General features: G+C 45.1%; 1 protein-coding gene across 32 annotated transcripts in view; it reads left to right on the top strand.

Annotated features, from left to right (window-relative positions):
• Positions 1-8,966: 8,966 nt before the first annotated feature.
• LOC106577193 (calcium-activated potassium channel subunit alpha-1) overlaps positions 8,967-17,936 on the top strand; it is a 383,781-nt gene continuing 374,811 nt past the window's right edge. For 17 of the 32 annotated variants that reach the window (XM_045701026.1, XM_045701025.1, XM_045701018.1 and 14 more), the window contains exon 1: positions 8,968-10,114. In XM_045701026.1, the coding sequence (XP_045556982.1) occupies positions 9,827-10,114 (288 nt within the window). In that variant the 5' untranslated portion in view covers positions 8,968-9,826. Of the gene's footprint in view, positions 10,115-17,936 lie in introns of all 32 variants that reach the window. The other 15 variants (XM_045701020.1, XM_045701017.1, XM_045701015.1 and 12 more) reach the window with 2 other exon arrangements.

Below are 17,936 nucleotides of genomic sequence, written 5' to 3'. Positions count from 1 at the left end.
CTCAAGCACTGCCATCTTGCTCCCCCTTCTCCCCAAAGTGTGCACTCTTTCACTCCCTATCAAAGATTTGAAAGAATATAATATTATTCACAATTATGTACGCAATCAGATAGGCTGATGTATTAGCTGGAGGAAGTTTCCCACCATATTCCATAGAATAGGAATACTGTTGTTGTCATGGAAAGCTTGGCACCCAAATGGAGACCAGTTTGTCAAATACGTGTACGGAATTCATATTATGAACTGTGTCATTCTTCCTCAGACCTCAACCCTCCCCTAGCCAAGCGTCACGCCTCCTCCTCAACTCTCAGCCCTGATTGTTTCAACTCAACCCTGTGTTAGTAAAGCCTCATCCTCCTTCCTCTATGGGATGGCACACTATTTTGTGTGAAGTCCTGCAAAAAGTATTCCTGCATAATTATTTGAAAAATAAACAAATGCATCGAGCAGACACAAGCCTATAGAACCATGTCTCAACCCTGCATTAGTCAAGCCTCACCTCACCTCTCAAGCTAACTTGGATTAACGTTCAGAAATCACTTAGGATTTCCTGGTTCATTATGAATATAATCACTGTTCCGATAACCTGACAAATTGTGATTTGCCTTTTCTGCTACTTTAGGTTAGGGCCCCCTGAAGGCTGGCTATTACAGTTGAGGGACTAATCTTCTTAACACTATAAATCAGCAGCATATAGCTCACACTGACTCCACCACAGTATATCTTCTTTACCCCAGTTAAACTGGATGTGTGTTTATGTTCAAAATCAAAACGGTCTGACCATCAGATCCTGTGTCATAGGGACTAACACCCTAACTAAGACCAACACGCTCATGCCAAGAAATACATGGAGCGATGGATGAGTGGATGAATGATGGATGAATTAATGACTGGATGGATGGATGGATGGATGATGGATGAATTCGTGGATACATGAATGGATGGATGAATGCCGGAATTGGATAGATCACTGAATGAGTGAATTAATTAATTAATAGTTGTTATAAACCATTGATAAAGCATGGATATAGTAATTTTGTTGGCTTAGCTGTCAGTATTGTCAACGGCATAGAATAGAGTGGAATGTATACGTGAATATGTCATTGCATTGGATCGTGTTCTACTGAAGAAACAATTTGTTTTATATTGTCCCACACATGGCCAACAACCCCCAAAGACTCGGACTCATCCCTCCTGTCCGACTACCAACCAAGTAAAAGTTCCTGCAGGAACATCAGTGCAAAGGGCTTGGTAGGAAACTTTTGTCCATAAAGAGTGGCAGACATTATGCTAGTATTTTCCTAATGAAACTTGAGAAATTAATATACAATTATGTAGAGGGTTCTACCTGAAACCAAAAAGGGTTCTACCTGAAACCAAAAAGGGTTCTACCTGGAACCAAAAAAGGGTTCTACCTGAAACCAAAAACGGTTCTCTTATGAAGACAGCCAAAGAACCGTTTTGGAACCCTTTTTCTACGAGTGTACCTGCTCTCAGGTGAGACCATGACCAGTATATTACCTACCTCCTCTCTCTCAGGTGAGACCATGGCCAGTATATTACCTACCTCCTCTCTCTCAGGTGAGACCATGACCAGTATATTACCTACCTCCTCTCTCTCAGGTGAGACCATGACCAGTATATTACCTACCTCTTCTCTCTCAGGTGAGACCATGGCCAGTATATTACCTACCTCCTCTCTCTCAGGTGAGACCATGACCAGTATATTACCTACCTCCTCTCTCTCAGGTGAGACCATGACCAGTATATTACCTACATCCTCTCTCTCAGGTGAGACCATGACCAGTATATTACCTACCTCCTCTCTCTCTCAGGTGAGACCATGGCCAGTATATTACCTACCTTCTCTCTCTCAGGTGAGACCATGGCCAGTATATTACCTACCTCCTCTCTCTCAGGTGAGACCATGGCCAGTATATTACCTACCTCCTCTCTCTCAGGTGAGACCATGACCAGTATATTACCTGCCTCCTCTCTCTCAGGTGAGACCATGACCAGTATATTACCTACCTCCTCTCTCTCTCAGGTGAGACCATGGCCAGTATATCACCTACCTCCTCTCTCTCAGGTGAGACCATGACCAGTGTATCACCTACCTCCTCTCTCTCAGGTGAGACCATGACCAGTATATTACCTGCCTTCTCTCTCTCAGGTGAGACCATGGCCAGTGTATTACCTGTCTCCTCTCTCTCTCATGTGAGACCATGACCAGTATATTACCTACCTCCTCTCTCTCTCAGGTGAGACCATGACCAGTATATTACCTGCCTCCTCTCTCTCTCAGGTGAGACCATGACCAGTATATTACCTACCTCCTCTCTCTCTCAGGTGAGACCATGGCCAGTATATTACCTACCTCCTCTCTCTCAGGTGAGACCATGGCCAGTATATTACCTACCTCCTCTCTCTCAGGTGAGACCATGGCCAGTATATTACCTACCTCTTCTCTCTCAGGTGAGACCATGACCAGTATATTACCTACCTCCTCTCTCTCTCAGGTGAGACCATGACCAGTATATTACCTGCCTCCTCTCTCTCTCAGGTGAGACCATGACCAGTATATTACCTACCTCCTCTCTCTCAGGTGAGACCATGACCAGTATATTACCTACCTCCTCTCTCTCAGGTGAGACCATGGCCAGTATATTACCCACCTCCTCTCTCTCAGGTGAGACCATGACCAGTATATTACCTACCTCCTCTCTCTCTCAGGTGAGACCATGACCAGTATATTACCTGCCTCCTCTCTCTCTCAGGTGAGACCATGGCCAGTATATTACCTACCTCCTCTCTCTCTCAGGTGAGACCATGGCCAGTATATTACCTACCTCCTCTCTCTCTCAGGTGAGACCATGGCCAGTATATTACCTACCTCCTCTCTCTCAGGTGAGACCATGGCCAGTATATTACCTACCTCCTCTCTCTCAGGTGAGACCATGGCCAGTATATTACCTACCTCCTCTCTCTCAGGTGAGACCATGACCAGTATATTACCTACCTCCTCTCTCTCTCAGGTGAGACCATGACCAGTATATTACCTACCTCTCTCTCAGGTGAGACTATGACCAGTATATTACCTGCCTCCTCTTCTCTCTCAGGTGAGACCATGACCAGTATATTACCTGCCTCCTCTCTCTCTCAGGTGAGACCATGACCAGTATATTACCTACCTCCTCTCTCTCAGGCGAGACCATGGCCATTATATTACCTACATCCTCTCTCTCAGGTGAGACCATGACCAGTATATTACCTACCTTCTCTCTCTCTCAGGTGAGACCATGGCCAGTATATTACCTACCTCCTCTCTCTCAGGTGAGACCATGGCCAGTATATTACCTACCTCCTCTCTCTCTCAGGTGAGACCATGGCCAGTATATTACCTACCTCCTCTCTCTCTCAGGTGAGACCATGACCAGTATATTACCTACCTCCTCTCTCTCTCAGGTGAGACCATGGCCAGTATATTACCTGCCTCCTCTCTCTCTCAGGTGAGACCATGGCCAGTATATTACCTACCTTCTCTCTCTCAGGTGAGACCATGACCAGTATATTACCTACCTCCTCTCTCTCAGGTGAGACCATGGCCAGTGTATTACCTGTCTCCTCTCTCTCTCAGGTGAGACCATGACCAGTATATTACCTGCCTCCTCTCTCAGGTGAGACCATGGCCAGTGTATTACCTACCTTCTCTCTCTCTCTCTCAGGTGAGACCATGGCCAGTATATTACCTACCTCCTCTCTCTCAGGTGAGACCATGGCCAGTGTATTACCTACCTTCTCTCTCTCTCAGGTGAGACCATGGCCAGTATATTACCTACCTCCTCTCTCTCTCAGGTGAGACCATGGCCAGTATATTACCTACCTCCTCTCTCTCAGGTGAGACCATGGCCAGTATATTACCTACCTCCTCTCTCTCAGGTGAGACCATGGCCAGTATATTACCTACCTCCTCTCTCTCAGGTGAGACCATGGCCAGTATATTACCTACCTCCTCTCTCTCAGGTGAGACCATGGCCAGTATATTACCTACCTCCTCTCTCTCAGGTGAGACCATGGCCAGTATATTACCTACCTCCTCTCTCTCTCAGGTGAGACCATGACCAGTATATTACCTGCCTCCTCTCTCAGGTGAGACCATGGCCAGTGTATTACCTACCTTCTCTCTCTCTCTCTCAGGTGAGACCATGGCCAGTATATTACCTACCTCCTCTCTCTCAGGTGAGACCATGGCCAGTATATTACCTACCTCCTCTCTCTCAGGTGAGACCATGGCCAGTATATTACCTACCTTCTCTCTCTCTCAGGTGAGCCCATGGCCAGTATATTACCTACCTCCTCTCTCTCAGGTGAGACCATGGCCAGTGTATTACCTACCTTCTCTCTCTCTCAGGTGAGACCATGGCCAGTATATTACCTACCTCCTCTCTCTCTCAGGTGAGACCATGGCCAGTATATTACCTACCTCCTCTCTCTCAGGTGAGACCATGACCAGTATATTACCTACCCCCTCTCTCTCAGGTGAGACCATGACCAGTATATTACCTACCTTCTCTCTCTCTCAGGTGAGACCATGACCAGTATATTACCTACCTCCTCTCTCTCTCAGGTGAGACCATGGCCAGTGTATTACCTACCTCCTCTCTCTCAGGTGAGACCATGGCCAGTATATTACCTACCTCCTCTCTCTCAGGTGAGACCATGGCCAGTATATTACCTACCTCCTCTCTCTCTCAGGTGAGACCATGGCCAGTATATTACCTACCTCCTCTCTCTCTCAGGTGAGACCATGGCCAGTATATTACCTACCTCCTCTCTCTCAGGTGAGACCATGGCCAGTGTATTACCTACCTTCTCTCTTTCATGTGAGACCATGGCCAGTATATTACCTACCTTCTCTCTCTCAGGTGAGACCATGGCCAGTATATTACCCACCTGCTCTCTCTCAGGTGAGACCATGGCCAGTATATTACCTGCCTCCTCTCTCTCAGGTGAGTCAATTTCCATTATGTTAGCATTCATTGATGGTGAATTGATGGTTTATTTCATAAACAGTGTGAACGTTCTCACTATAATTTACTCATATTCCATCAATATTATGTTATCAAAATCAACGTTTATTTGACATATGTACAGGATACAGTGGGGTATATACAGGAATATGACATTGCATTGTACTTTTGAAGTAACAACTAGTGAAGTATCAATTAGTTTCATCGTTTCCCCACACAGGGTCAACAACCCCCAAAGCTCAAAATCCTCCCTCCTGTCAACCAAGCAAGAGTATCTCCAGGAACATCCGTGCAAAGGGCTTGGTAGGAAACTTTTGTTCACACAGAATGGCAGACATTATCTAGTTACAGGTATTTTACCTTTTCCTGATGAAACTTGAGTAATGAATATACAATTACATGCAGTTAGAATAAATACAATGAAAGTTAGTTTGGAAAGGCCATTGACACTCGTGCTAATAAGTGATTCCAATACACTTCAGTGATAGATTGTTTATGGGGGGAAAAACAGCAGCACTACCGGAGTAACAGAACCATGGATAACTTGGACTACTTGCTGCATGATAGAAAACTGACCACAAATCTCTTATGTAAAAATCCACGTACAAAGACAATTACCAGTAAATAAGTAAGTCACAACTGTGTCCTCTACATGCGGTGCATTCGGAAAGTATTCAGACCCCTTGACTTTTTCCACATTTTGTTACAGCCTTATTCTAAAATGTATAAATAAAAACATATCTACACTCAGTACCCCATAACGACAAAGTGAAAACAGGTTTTGAAAGTTTAGGAAATGTATTAAAAATAAAAACAGAAATACCTTATTTACATAAGTATTCAGACCCTTTGCTAGGAGACTCGAAATTGAGCTCAGGTGCATCCTGTTTCCATTGATCATCCTTGAGATGTTTGGAACCACCAATCTTGGTTTCATCAGACCAGAGAATCGTATTTCTCATGGTCTGAGAGTTTAGGTGCCTTTTGTCAAACTCCAAGCGGGCTGTCATGTGCCTTTTACTGGGGAGTGGCTTCCATCTGGCCACTCTACCATAAAGGCCTGATTGGTAGAGTGCTGCAGAGATAGTTGTCCTTCTGGAAGATTCTCCCATCTTCAGAGAAACTCTAGAGCTCTGTCAGAGTGACCATTGGGTTCTTGGTCACCTCCCTGACCAAGGCCCTTCTCCCTCGATTGCTCAGTTTGGCTGGGCGCCCAGCTCTAGGAAGAGTCTTGGTAGTTCCAAACTTCTTCCATTTAAGAATGATGGAGGCCACTGTGTTCTTGTAGATCTTCAATGCTGCAGAAATGTTTTAGTACTCTTCCCCAGATCTGTGCCTCGACAAAATCCTGTCTTGGAGCTTTAAGGACAATTCCTTCGACCTCATGGTCTGTCTATATACATGCACTGTCAACTGTGGGACCTTATATAAACAGGTGTGTACCTTTCCAAATCCTGTCCAATCAATTGAATTTACCACAGGTGGACTCCAATCAAATTGTAGAAACATCTCAAAGATGATCAATGAAAACAGGATGCACCTGAGCTCAATTTCGAGTCTCATAGCAAAGGGTCTGAATACTTATGTAAATAAGGTATTTCTCTTTTTTATTTTTTATAAATTTGCAAACATTTCTAAATACCTGTTTTTCTTTGTCATTATGGGGTTTTGTGTGTCGATTTCTGTCAAAAAAATATTTATTCCATTTAGAATAAGGCTGCAATGTAACAAAATGTGGAAAAAGTCAAAGGGTCTGAATACTTTCCGAAACACGTGCCGCGTTCTACCAGTTGGGAAGTTGGACATTTCTGAGTTTCCTAGTTCCGACCAGGCCATGGCAGCAGGGGCATTCAAGTAGGCAGGATTTAACACAAAGACGCACCTTGCCCAGCAGTCTGGTCTCATAAACTAGATGTAACAAAGTAAATGTAAATCCAGGACACACTCAAATTAGTATGATATGTTAGGATTGGTATGGTTACATAAGACAGAAGGTTACCTAAGGCATAAACAAAAGGAGGGTGGTTGGTCGGGGTAGATGGGTGGATGTATAATGCGAACGTCTAGCAACCCAAATGTTGCACGGTTGAATCGCTTCACGAACAACTTTAGCATTTTAGCTAATTAGCATCTTTGCAACTACTTACTACTTTTAGCTACTTTGCAACTACTTAGCATGTTAGCTAATCCTTCTCTTAACCTTAACCCGTTAACCTAACTCCTAACCTCAACCCTACGCCGCTAGATTATGCCATTGCTAGCCACCTAGATAATGTTAGCAACAACAAATTGAAATTTGTAACATATCATACGTTTTGCAAATTTGTAACATATCAAACGTTTTGCAAATTCTTAATATATTATACAAATTGCAATTAGTAACATATTGTTCGTTTTGCAAATTCTTAATATATTGTACGAATTGCAATTAGTAACATATCCTACAAATTGTAAATCGTAACATATCATACGAAATGGATGATGGACTACCACAAATTAATACATACCATACGAAACGCACCGGATTTACGTACAGAATAATTTGAAATGCTCTGAGACCAGGTTGCAGCTGCCCAGAAAGCCAGCCCAAGACGGCTCAGGGGTCAACCCCCTTGTTTTCGTTCAAAGTGAAAACACTACACAAGAAGTGGGGCAGCATAGGGTCGCCCACGACCTGCGGCTACACGTCCCCTGAAACTGTTGATCGATTTAAATATTTTTGTGTGTCCTTGGTCTCATCAACCAGGGGCGGACTAGGCATCTGGCATTTCTGGCATACACCAGATGGGCAGGTCCAGTTTTAGCCCCGTGGGCCTGTCAAACTTGGATTTTTCATGCAAAAAGGATCCTTATCTGGCTAAAAATGGGGGCCTCAAGGAAAAAAATGGGTCGGTGTGTTAGAAATGACTGGGACGATTTTTGTCCCAGTCTGCCTCTATCATCAACACAGATCTGAGATCAGTTCAACAGTGTAGTTAGTATAGAATATGGTGAAAAGAGATTCAAGGCTTTGACCTCAAAGGACATAGGTAACAGGGGAGGTGTTGAGACAGTGTAGCACACTATGACCTCTGTCAAGACAAGAGGTCTGGACCTTTATGGCACATGGTAGGCCTAGTGTACTTTCCCTGGAAGGGTGAGGTCACTGGTTCCAGTCCAAGTCCCATTCCCAGCTGTGGGTCCTCATGCGCCCTCTGTGACCGTCCTGTCCTGAGACACAGCCATGTCTTTCTATAGGCCACTGACGCATCTGTCTGTGGGTGGCACCTGTTCCTGTCTTATCCTCGCTCTAATTGTCTTCAGAATGTAAAGGATAATTGACTGGGGGCAGAATAAGGGCTTTGGCACTGGAAACACATGTTATGGTGAATAATTGAAGGCGCCTCCTTCAAATGAAGATGAAAATAAGCCAATGTCATTTACAGATAACAGAAAATATCCTTATAGTGACAGAGGCCTGTGTAGCAAGGGAAACTCCTTTCATTAGGTTCAGTTCTGAGAATTAAAATGGGGACAACTGCCGTGTTGTATGAACTCGATGGAATCATCTGTGGCCAATCTAATAACTGTCCTAAAATGGAAGCCTTGGCATTTCAAACCGAAGCTGCTGCTGCATCACAGTACGAGTTATTGTGGGCTGCTGTTCAAATGAACATGACAGTCACATATGTAGCTCAGAGACATGTCACTTTAAACGTAAATACGTTACACCGAAAGAGCGCAATGTATTGCCTAATGCCGCGTTCAAGACCACTGGGAACTCGGTAAAAACAAGCTGCGACTGGGATTTTTTTTTTTTTTTTTTTAACGGTCATCCAATTCGGAATTCCAAGTCGGAAACTCGGTGGCTCTTTCTATATCCCAGACTTTCAGACCTGACGTCACTGACGTCATGACTTGATCTAGTTTTTTTCCCCCGAGTTCTCAGTGGTCTTGAAAGCACAATAGGAACTGACTGAGACAAGTGGCTGGCTGGTTGGCACTTGGTATGAACATCAGCGCTTGGCGGTATTACTGCTTTCTGCCCATCTCTGAGCGGTTTGAGCTCCGCACCGCCCCCTCCTACCTGTAAATCTCTCTAGCGTTCACTGGAGCGAGCGGCTCTGACAGGCACTATCAACTGGCCGATCTGCGTGAGCCTGGATCAAGGGGAAGGAATGGGGACAGTCAGTTGCGAAGGCGACATCACCCGAGCGCTTGTATGTCAGAAAGCGAGCACGCCGCTAGATTATGTCGTTTATGTTTTCGCATCGTGGCAACAGTTTGGGGACTTGAAATAGCTTCTGCCATTCAAAAACCATCGAGGCTATCGATTAAATTGGCGTTAAGAAAAGTGAAATCGATTTCCCACCGTTAATCGACCGAATCCCTGGATGGAAGACGACTTGAGAGGTCGGACTGAAACTGTTTGAAGAAAACAGCCTTTTTTCAATGTCGCTGCGCCTATCATAATCTGAAACATCACTGGCAGCCTCGACGGCTGCTAGATGAGACAGACCATCTTTGCCATGGCATTGGTCCTGAAAAACTCGGAAAACCTCTCAAAATGAAAAGCGCTCAACGTTTGTCATTACTGCGGATTTAAATGCCTCTCGCGAATGGACACCGACCGGCTATTTCGGTCCAGTTAGTGAGTGCGGCGTCTTCGACTGTCGCGGAAATCTGAAATAGATTAAAATAAACATACAATTAATTAGGTGCAGGTGAGAATATATAACGCATAGTTTTTTTTTTTTAAGCAATATGGCTGGTGAGTGGGGCTGGGGACGCTGGCATAGGCTCTCCAAGGCTCCTAGATGCTAGCTGAGGCGGACGCCACCGTTCCCCATGGAAGCGGCAACTCTATGATGAGTAGAAATAACTATTTTAACAAAAATCCGGACTCCTCGATCTCTATGTCCAAGATGGACGTGATCATCCCCTTCTCGCCAGACGTGCCCTGCGACAACAATGGCCAGCGCATGTGGTGGGCATTCCTCGCCTCCTCCATGGTCACGTTTTTCGGGGGTCTCTTCATCATTCTCCTGTGGAGGACCCTCAAATACCTGTGGACCGTCTGCTGCCACTGTAACATCAAAAAGAAGGTAATGACAAACACCTCGACCGGAACGGTTGGTTATTGATGTGGCGCTCATAATATAAAGGCAAGTTGTGCATAATATCACATTTACGGTGATAGATATTACGCCACTGTCTGTCTTGACACATTTTACTGTACACCTTATGACCCGACGTTGTCATCCATTGTTTCTAAAAGCTCCCCGGCCTGGGCTGGGCTGGTTGATTTACCATGGCATATTGACTTGAGTCCAATTCGTGTTGTTGCATTAGCCTTCACTGGGACAGTGACTCACCATCAACTTATAGTGTTGATTTACATTTGGTGGAGTTGTCAACTTAACGTTTATTCAACGTAAAATCAACAAAACATGTTTTCGGATTTAGGTTAAAGGTAGGGTGAAAAAAATAGTAAAGTTTTCCACATTGTTGAAATGATGTGGAAACAACGTTGATCAACTACCCTATATCTAGAAAACTGTCCCCAACATACAACAACACGGGAGTACACCTAATATAGGCTGCAAAATTCTCTATTTTATCTTATTTTATGGTAATATTCCAGACCCCTGGGAAACCAGTTATTACATGTTTTTCAGTAGAGGCAATATTTAGTATATTTCAGTAGAATCAATTGTTGGTATATTTCAGTATTCTGTGTCTGTAATGCCTGGTGTTGTTGCATGATGGATGTAACCTGGATGGCTGATCTGAAAATAGACTGTATGGATGCCCCTGCTGTGCTGCCTGCCTAGTTGGTTTGTTCCAGTGCAACAGTCGGGTAGGGGTGGCCCACATAAAGAATGAATCATGAATGAATCACCTGTGGGTAAAAGACTGCTTCAGTTTGCTATCACTCAGTGTTTGTTGTATAGGGCACAAGTGGTCCTCTTGTTGGTTTAGCTGGATAGTTATAGACCTCTGAGGTGGGCACCTCACAGATCAAATCAAATTGCACACGTAACATACACCGCTGCAACTCCAAGAGCATTTCATTGTTTTCTCCAGTCTCTGCACAGATGATGCTGTCGGTTCAAAGAAAATGTTTTAGTAGGTCAGTCGGGTTCTCAACTTACTGGTAGCATAATATAATAACGTGTCATTTAGAAATTTGGTAGTGCATTAGCTGTTTTCCTCTTACGTCAGTCACTGACAGTCACTAACATTTTCAATTAACAGTAAGTTGGTCTTGCCAGTTATATAAGTGTCCAGGGGCCCTGACCTCCAGGGGGCCCTCATTGATTTTGTTAGTCACTCTCACTCAGATATCATATGAACATGGCTTAAGTCATTGCAAAATGTGTAGAATTACAGGAAATTAGTTTTAAAATTGCACCCCCCAAAAAAGGTTGCGAGAGGGAGAAAGAGGGCCCTTTCTGCCCCGCTGCAAAGTCCTCCTGGCATAGGGTGGGGGGATGGCCCCTTTCTGCCCATCTCTGTTGGGTGTTGTATTGTGACAGCCAGGGGCATCAGAGGGATGACAGCAGGACAGGCAGAGGGCACTCTTTCCATCCACCATCCCTTCATTTCAACTTCAAGATTTATTTTTCACATGCACAAGTACAGTGTAATATGGAGTTGGTCCCCCCTTTGCTGCTATAACAGCCTTCACTCTTCTGGGAAGGCTTTCCACTAGATGTTGGGATATTGCTGCAGGGACTTGCTTCCAGTCAGCCATGAGCATTAGTGAGGTCAGGCACTGATGTTTGGCTATTAGGCCTGGCTCGCAGTCGGCATTCCAATTCATCCCAAAGGTGTTCAATGGGGTTGAGGTCAGGGCTCTGTGTAGGCCAGTCAAGTTCTTCCACACCGTTCTAGACAAACCTTTTCTGTATGGACCTAGCTTCGTGCACAGGGGTATTGTCATGCTGAAACAGAAAAGGGCCGTCTGCAAACTGTTGCCACAAAGTTGGAAGCACAGAATTGTCTAGAATGTCACTATATGCTGTAGCGTTTTCCCTAGCCCGAACCATGAAAACAGCCCCAGACCATTGTTCCACCTCCACCAAACTTTACAGTTGACACTATGCATTGGGGCAGATAGCGTTCTCCTAGCATTCGCAAACCCAGATTTGTCCGTCGGACTGCCAGATGGTGAAGCGTGATTCATCACTCCAGAGAACTAGTTTCCACTGCTCCAGAGTCCAATTGTGGCTAGCTTTACACCACTCCAGCCGATGCTTGGCATTGCACATGGTGATCTTAGGCTTGTGTGCGGCTACTCGGCCATGGAAAACCATTTCATGAAGCTCCCGACGAACAGTTATTGTGGTGACGTTGCTTCGAGGAACTTTGGAACTCGGTAGTGAGTGTTGCAACTTTGGACAGACAAATGTTACACGCGTCAGCACTTCGATGTCCCTTTCTGTGAGTTTGTGTGGTCTATCACTTCCCAGGCGGAGCTGTTGTTGCTCCTAGACGTTTCCACTTCACAATAACAGCACTTACAGCTGTCAAAACTCTCCTGTGACGATCTGAAGGATCAGATTACAGTGGGTCCGCTCTACGAGTGGGAAGTCGGCTGTTTTATGGTCGGTCATAAAACACGCTGCCCCTATGCTCTGTAGTGTTCGAGACTGGAATGTAAACTGTGGAACACAGAGAGACCCTTGGACATCAAAAGTTTGAGTAATTAAACAATATTTGGATTTTTGAGAATGTGGGAGTGGTCCGTGGACACTTAAGGGACAGTCATGACGAGTGTGTTTCATTTGGTGATCTCATGAAGGACAGGAAACCCACATTACTGTATCTCTGTTTGTGTACACTTTTCAATTATCAGATTTACATATAGATGTTGGATAAAATGAATGAGTAAATATGAAACTATTTGTGAAAAGATGTATTGTGATGTTAGCTTTCTAAATGAGAGTATGGATTTTCATATAAAGTTTAACTAGTCAGTGGCCACGCCCCCGTGAGGCCAGACATTACATCATGCGTCATGGAATCATCCCTTTTTCCACAGAGTATAAAACCCACTTCCTAAAAAATTGACATGAAGTCAGAGAACGCCGGGACGGCGTCCCCTCGTTGGAATGGCTACAATTCTATACACCATTAGACTAGAAAACATGCAGCTGGCGCAACATGTGAAATGGTTAAGAACAACAACTCTATAGGCCATGGAGACCATACAGCTTGTAGCGTTGGCTTCACTGCTGGAAATGGTTGAACTCTGAGACTGTCGATCACTACAGAATAAGAGCAAATCCTAAACGTAGAATTACTAGTCTGCAGCTGGAATTACGTAAATCTAGTACGAGAATACCGACATCCGTGGAATAATCGATTCTATGCTAGGACCATCTGTACGTCTGGCGTATCCATTACAACAGACACTATCCAGAGCCGTGGAGAAAGCGACAACTATGAAAAACATTGACTTCTGGGGAAGTTAACCAGAGACTCTCTGATGAACTGACTCTCCAGCAGACGGACCGGCGATTCCACCAGAGAAGACAACGACATACGGATGTAAATATATACATTGCAATTATTCTCGAATGAGTGGCCTTTCATGTGCAAAGGATTAGCATTTCAATTAAGATAATTATCAACTGTGTGTAGTGAATCCATTTAGTCGTTCCCGCTCTTTTATCTGTCCCCACCACTTTCATTGTTTACCAAGCCGTGATACCGGTTTAGCCCACTAGGGACTTTTCAATGCATTGTGTTAGTAACCAATATATGTTGTTTGTTTTATGTATTTCTGTGGTTATTTAGTTAGCCAGTAAATAAATAATTAAGCCAATTTGTATATCGATGATTCATCATTTAGGCTAGGGTTCGTGCAGATATCCAAGGGTTTGCGACGTTCAGTAATGCGAACTCATGAGGTAATAATGATACATTAATAGAAGACTAATCGATAATATATGAAAATATCTGAAGAGTCAATTCGGGAAATAGAGACTATAAACATTTTCCTGTGGTGCCCCAACTTCCTAGTTAAAGTTTACATGATTAGTTTAATCACGTACTAATAAGTACACAGAGAATAGATTTGATAAAATAGCGGTCTTCACATTTAATGATAGTCCAGACACCTATGATGGAGCCATGTTGAAAGTCATTGAGGTCTTCAGTACGGGCCATTCTACTGCCACTGTTTGTTTATGGAGATTGCATGGCTGTGTGCTCAATTTCTATACACTTGTCAGTGACGTGTTTCACTGAAATAGCCAAATCCACTCATTTAAATGTGTCTTCACATACTTTAGTGTGTGTGTGTGTGTGTGTGTGTGTGTGTGTGTGTGTGTGTGTGTGTGTGTGTGTGTGTGTGTGTGTGTGTCCCCACTTTGTCCTGTCTCTGTGTTATATAGTAGTATGTGAAACACAGAGAGCCATATCAGTCTTTAGAGGATGACAGATTGCATTGAACCCCTTAAGCCGATTTGGGTGATGTGAATCCGGGCATTATGATGTTTGTTAACGTGACGATGGTGTGTCCCTTCTGGTTAGGAGTAATTAAAGGATAGAAACCTAATTTGAGAAACATGCGTGAAACTACTTCCCCATTGAATCGTGCATTGATCTCAATGGGAAATTCGTGGTAAGATTTGAGTTGCATGCATTTTCCTGCTTCTCAAATTAGGATTATGCCAGGGAGAGCTATAGGGCTAGCAGCTTCTCAGGAGTCTCTTTCCTGTATTACCTTTAATTACCAGCGTGAACACATCACCCAGGCCAGCCAGCCAACCAGGCAGCCCAGCTGAAACACACACCCAGGCCAGCCAGCCAACCAGGCAGCCCAGCTGAAACACACACCCAGGGCTTTGTACCTAGGGAGCGGTTCTAACGCAGGCATGCCCGACCTGGATCTCTGGATGGATCACCTGCCTTTCTCAATATAATGTATAAAGATATTCAGGGTGAAGGCAGGGTAGAGTGGTGCTAGTCCTCTGGGGTGACTTTGGGGGGAGGGGTTGGTTTGACACTTGGCCACAGAGGGAACAGGCTTGTTGGGAGCATTAAGGAGGGAAACCGGATCTGTGTTCAGCTGACTGGCGAGGCCGGCTCCATTGGCATGGTGTTAGTAACGGGATTCAGGGCAGCGGGGGCCTCTGGCGCTGGGGATACTGGGCATCAGGGGGAAACTGATGGCTGGGCGGGGTGATGCGTGTGTGAGGTGGTGTTGCATTTCATGCCCTTACCCCCTCTCTGTACCATCCCTGGGACATGTCCCAATACTGTTAAATGGCTTCCTCTCTTCATCTATTTTAACCTCATCTCCTTCCCTTCCTGATCACTGGATGGGCACTCAACTCAGGGTTCTCACCTATCACATTCACTCAGGCAGGTGTTTTCTGCAGAAGGGGAACATTTTTAAAGCTTTTTGGTCACATCCACTTTTTCCCAACAATGCAGAAAGAAGGTAGTAATATAGATATGAAATAAAACACGTGAAATGTGAGAGAAGAAACAGGATAATGCAGTTCTAAAGCTATATACAGGGGGTACCGGTACCGAGTCACTGTGTGGTGGTACAGATTAGTCAGGTCATTTGTACATGTAGGTAGGGGTAAAGTAACTATGCATAGATAATAAACAGCGAGTAGCAGCAGTGTAAAAACAAGGGGGTGAATGTAAATAGTCAGGGTGGCCATTTGATTAATTGTTTAGCAGTTTTATGGCTTGGGGGTAGAAGCTGTTAAGGAGCCTTTTGGACCTAGACTTGGCTCTCTGGTACCACTTGCCGTGCGGTAGCAGAGAGAACAGTCTATGACTTGGGTGACTGGAGTCTTTGACAATTTTTTGGGCCTTTCTCTGACACAGGCCTACCACTGTTGTGTCGTCAGCAAACTTCATGATGGTGTTGGAGTCGTGCTTGGCTACACAGTCATGGGTGAACAGGGAGTACAGGAGGGGGTTAAGCACACACCCCTGGGGTCCCCGTGTTGAGAGTCAGTGTGGCAGATGTGTTGTTGTTTACCCTGCCCGTCAGGAAGTCCAGGATGCAGAGGGAGGTGTTCAGTCCCTGGGTCTCGAGCTTGGGGGGCACTATGATGTTGAACACTGAGCTGTGGTCGATGAACATCATTCTCCAACCCAAAACCATGCTCATGTATGTGCATATCTAATACAGAGGTTACTAGCGTACAGTAGGCTACACAGTGATGCAGAGTGGGGAACACTGTTGTTTGTTAGTCCTATTAGTATGGGCCTATCCTATTTTTTTCTCTTAGTGTCCCAGTGTTGCTGACTTGTACTTCTACGACCAGACTAGGTCTCTGGGGACTACATGCAAGGTTTAGACCAGCGGACACACTGGAATGGAAGCAGAGTGCCAGCAGTACATTGGGAGACAGCCTGAGAGGTGGAGCTACAGTTTGTTTGTCTTTAAAGGGGCACTATGCAGTGATCACTCCACCATTTCCTGATTGCTAAACTTCTAATAGTTCGCCTAATTTCAGATTTTGTGACAAAACAAGCAGTCATTGTGTAGAGAATCATTGTACTATTTAAAACGTTGTAAAATACATTTTCCTTAACCAAAGATATTGTATATTCCGCTGTTTTTGAAGAAAAACGAAACTTCAGAAAGGGAAGCATAGAAAAAGCACACAGCCCTTACCTACAATGCAGTGAGAAATACCTTTAAAAATGTAATAATAAAAATCACATACCTTTTCAAAATGTGCAGTGGTCCATTCATCTGAACTGTGTATGAGCACTGGGCAATTTCTTGACCTTTCCTGTCCACTGTAGCCTACTGCATGTGTTGTCCCTCCCTATGGCCTGGCTACTACAGTAGGCTGTCATCCTGCTCTGATGTCCTGGGAGTAACATGCCCCTCTATCCTGCTCTGATGTCCTGGGAGTAACATGCCCCTCTCTCCTGCTCTGATGTACTGGGAATAACATGCCCCTCTATCCTGCTCTGATGTCCTGGGAGTAACATGCCCCTCTATCCTGCTCTGATGTCCTGGGAGTAACATGCCCCTCTATCCTGCTCTGATGTCCTGGGAGTAACATGCCCCTCTATCCTGCTCTGATGTCCTGGGAGTAACATGCCCCTCTCTCCTGCTCTGATGTCCTGGGAGTAACATGCCCCTCTATCCTGCTCTGATGTCCTGGGAATAACATGCCCCTCTATCCTGCTCTGATGTCCTGGGAGTAACATGCCCCTCTATCCTGCTCTGATGTCCTGGGAGTAACATGCCCCTCTATCCTGCTCTGATGTCCTGGGAATAACATGCCCCTCTATCCTGCTCTGATGTCCTGGGAATAACATGCCCCTCTATCCTGCTCTGATGTACTGGGAATAACATGCCCCTCTATCCTGCTCTGATGTACTGGGAATAACATGCCCCTCTATCCTGCTCTGATGTCCTGGGAGTAACATGCCCCTCTATCCTGCTCTGATGTCCTGGGAGTAACATGCCCCTCTATCCTGCTCTGATGTCCTGGGAGTAACATGCCCCTCTATCCTGCTCTGATGTCCTGGGAGTAACATGCCCCTCTATCCTGCTCTGATGTCCTGGGAGTAACATGCCCCTCTATCCTGCTCTGATGTCCTGGGAGTAACATGCCCCTCTATCCTGCTCTGATGTCCTGGGAGTAACATGCCCCTCTATCCTGCTCTGATGTACTGGGAATAACATGCCCCTCTATCCTGCTCTGATGTCCTGGGAATAACATGCCCCTCTATCCTGCTCTGATGTCCTGGGAATAACATGCCCCTCTATCCTGCTCTGATGTCCTGGGAGTAACATGCCCCTCTCTCCTGCTCTGATGTACTGGGAATAACATGCCCCTCTATCCTGCTCTGATGTCCTGGGAATAACATGCCCCTCTCTCCTGCTCTGATGTCCTGGGAGTAACATGCCCCTCTATCCTGCTCTGA

Source organism: Salmo salar, chromosome ssa18 (assembly GCF_905237065.1).
Source record: "Salmo salar chromosome ssa18, Ssal_v3.1, whole genome shotgun sequence".
Lineage (NCBI taxonomy): Eukaryota > Metazoa > Chordata > Actinopteri > Salmoniformes > Salmonidae > Salmo > Salmo salar.
The sequence above is the reverse complement of the archived record's forward strand: the minus strand, read 5'-3'. Positions and strand labels throughout refer to the sequence as shown.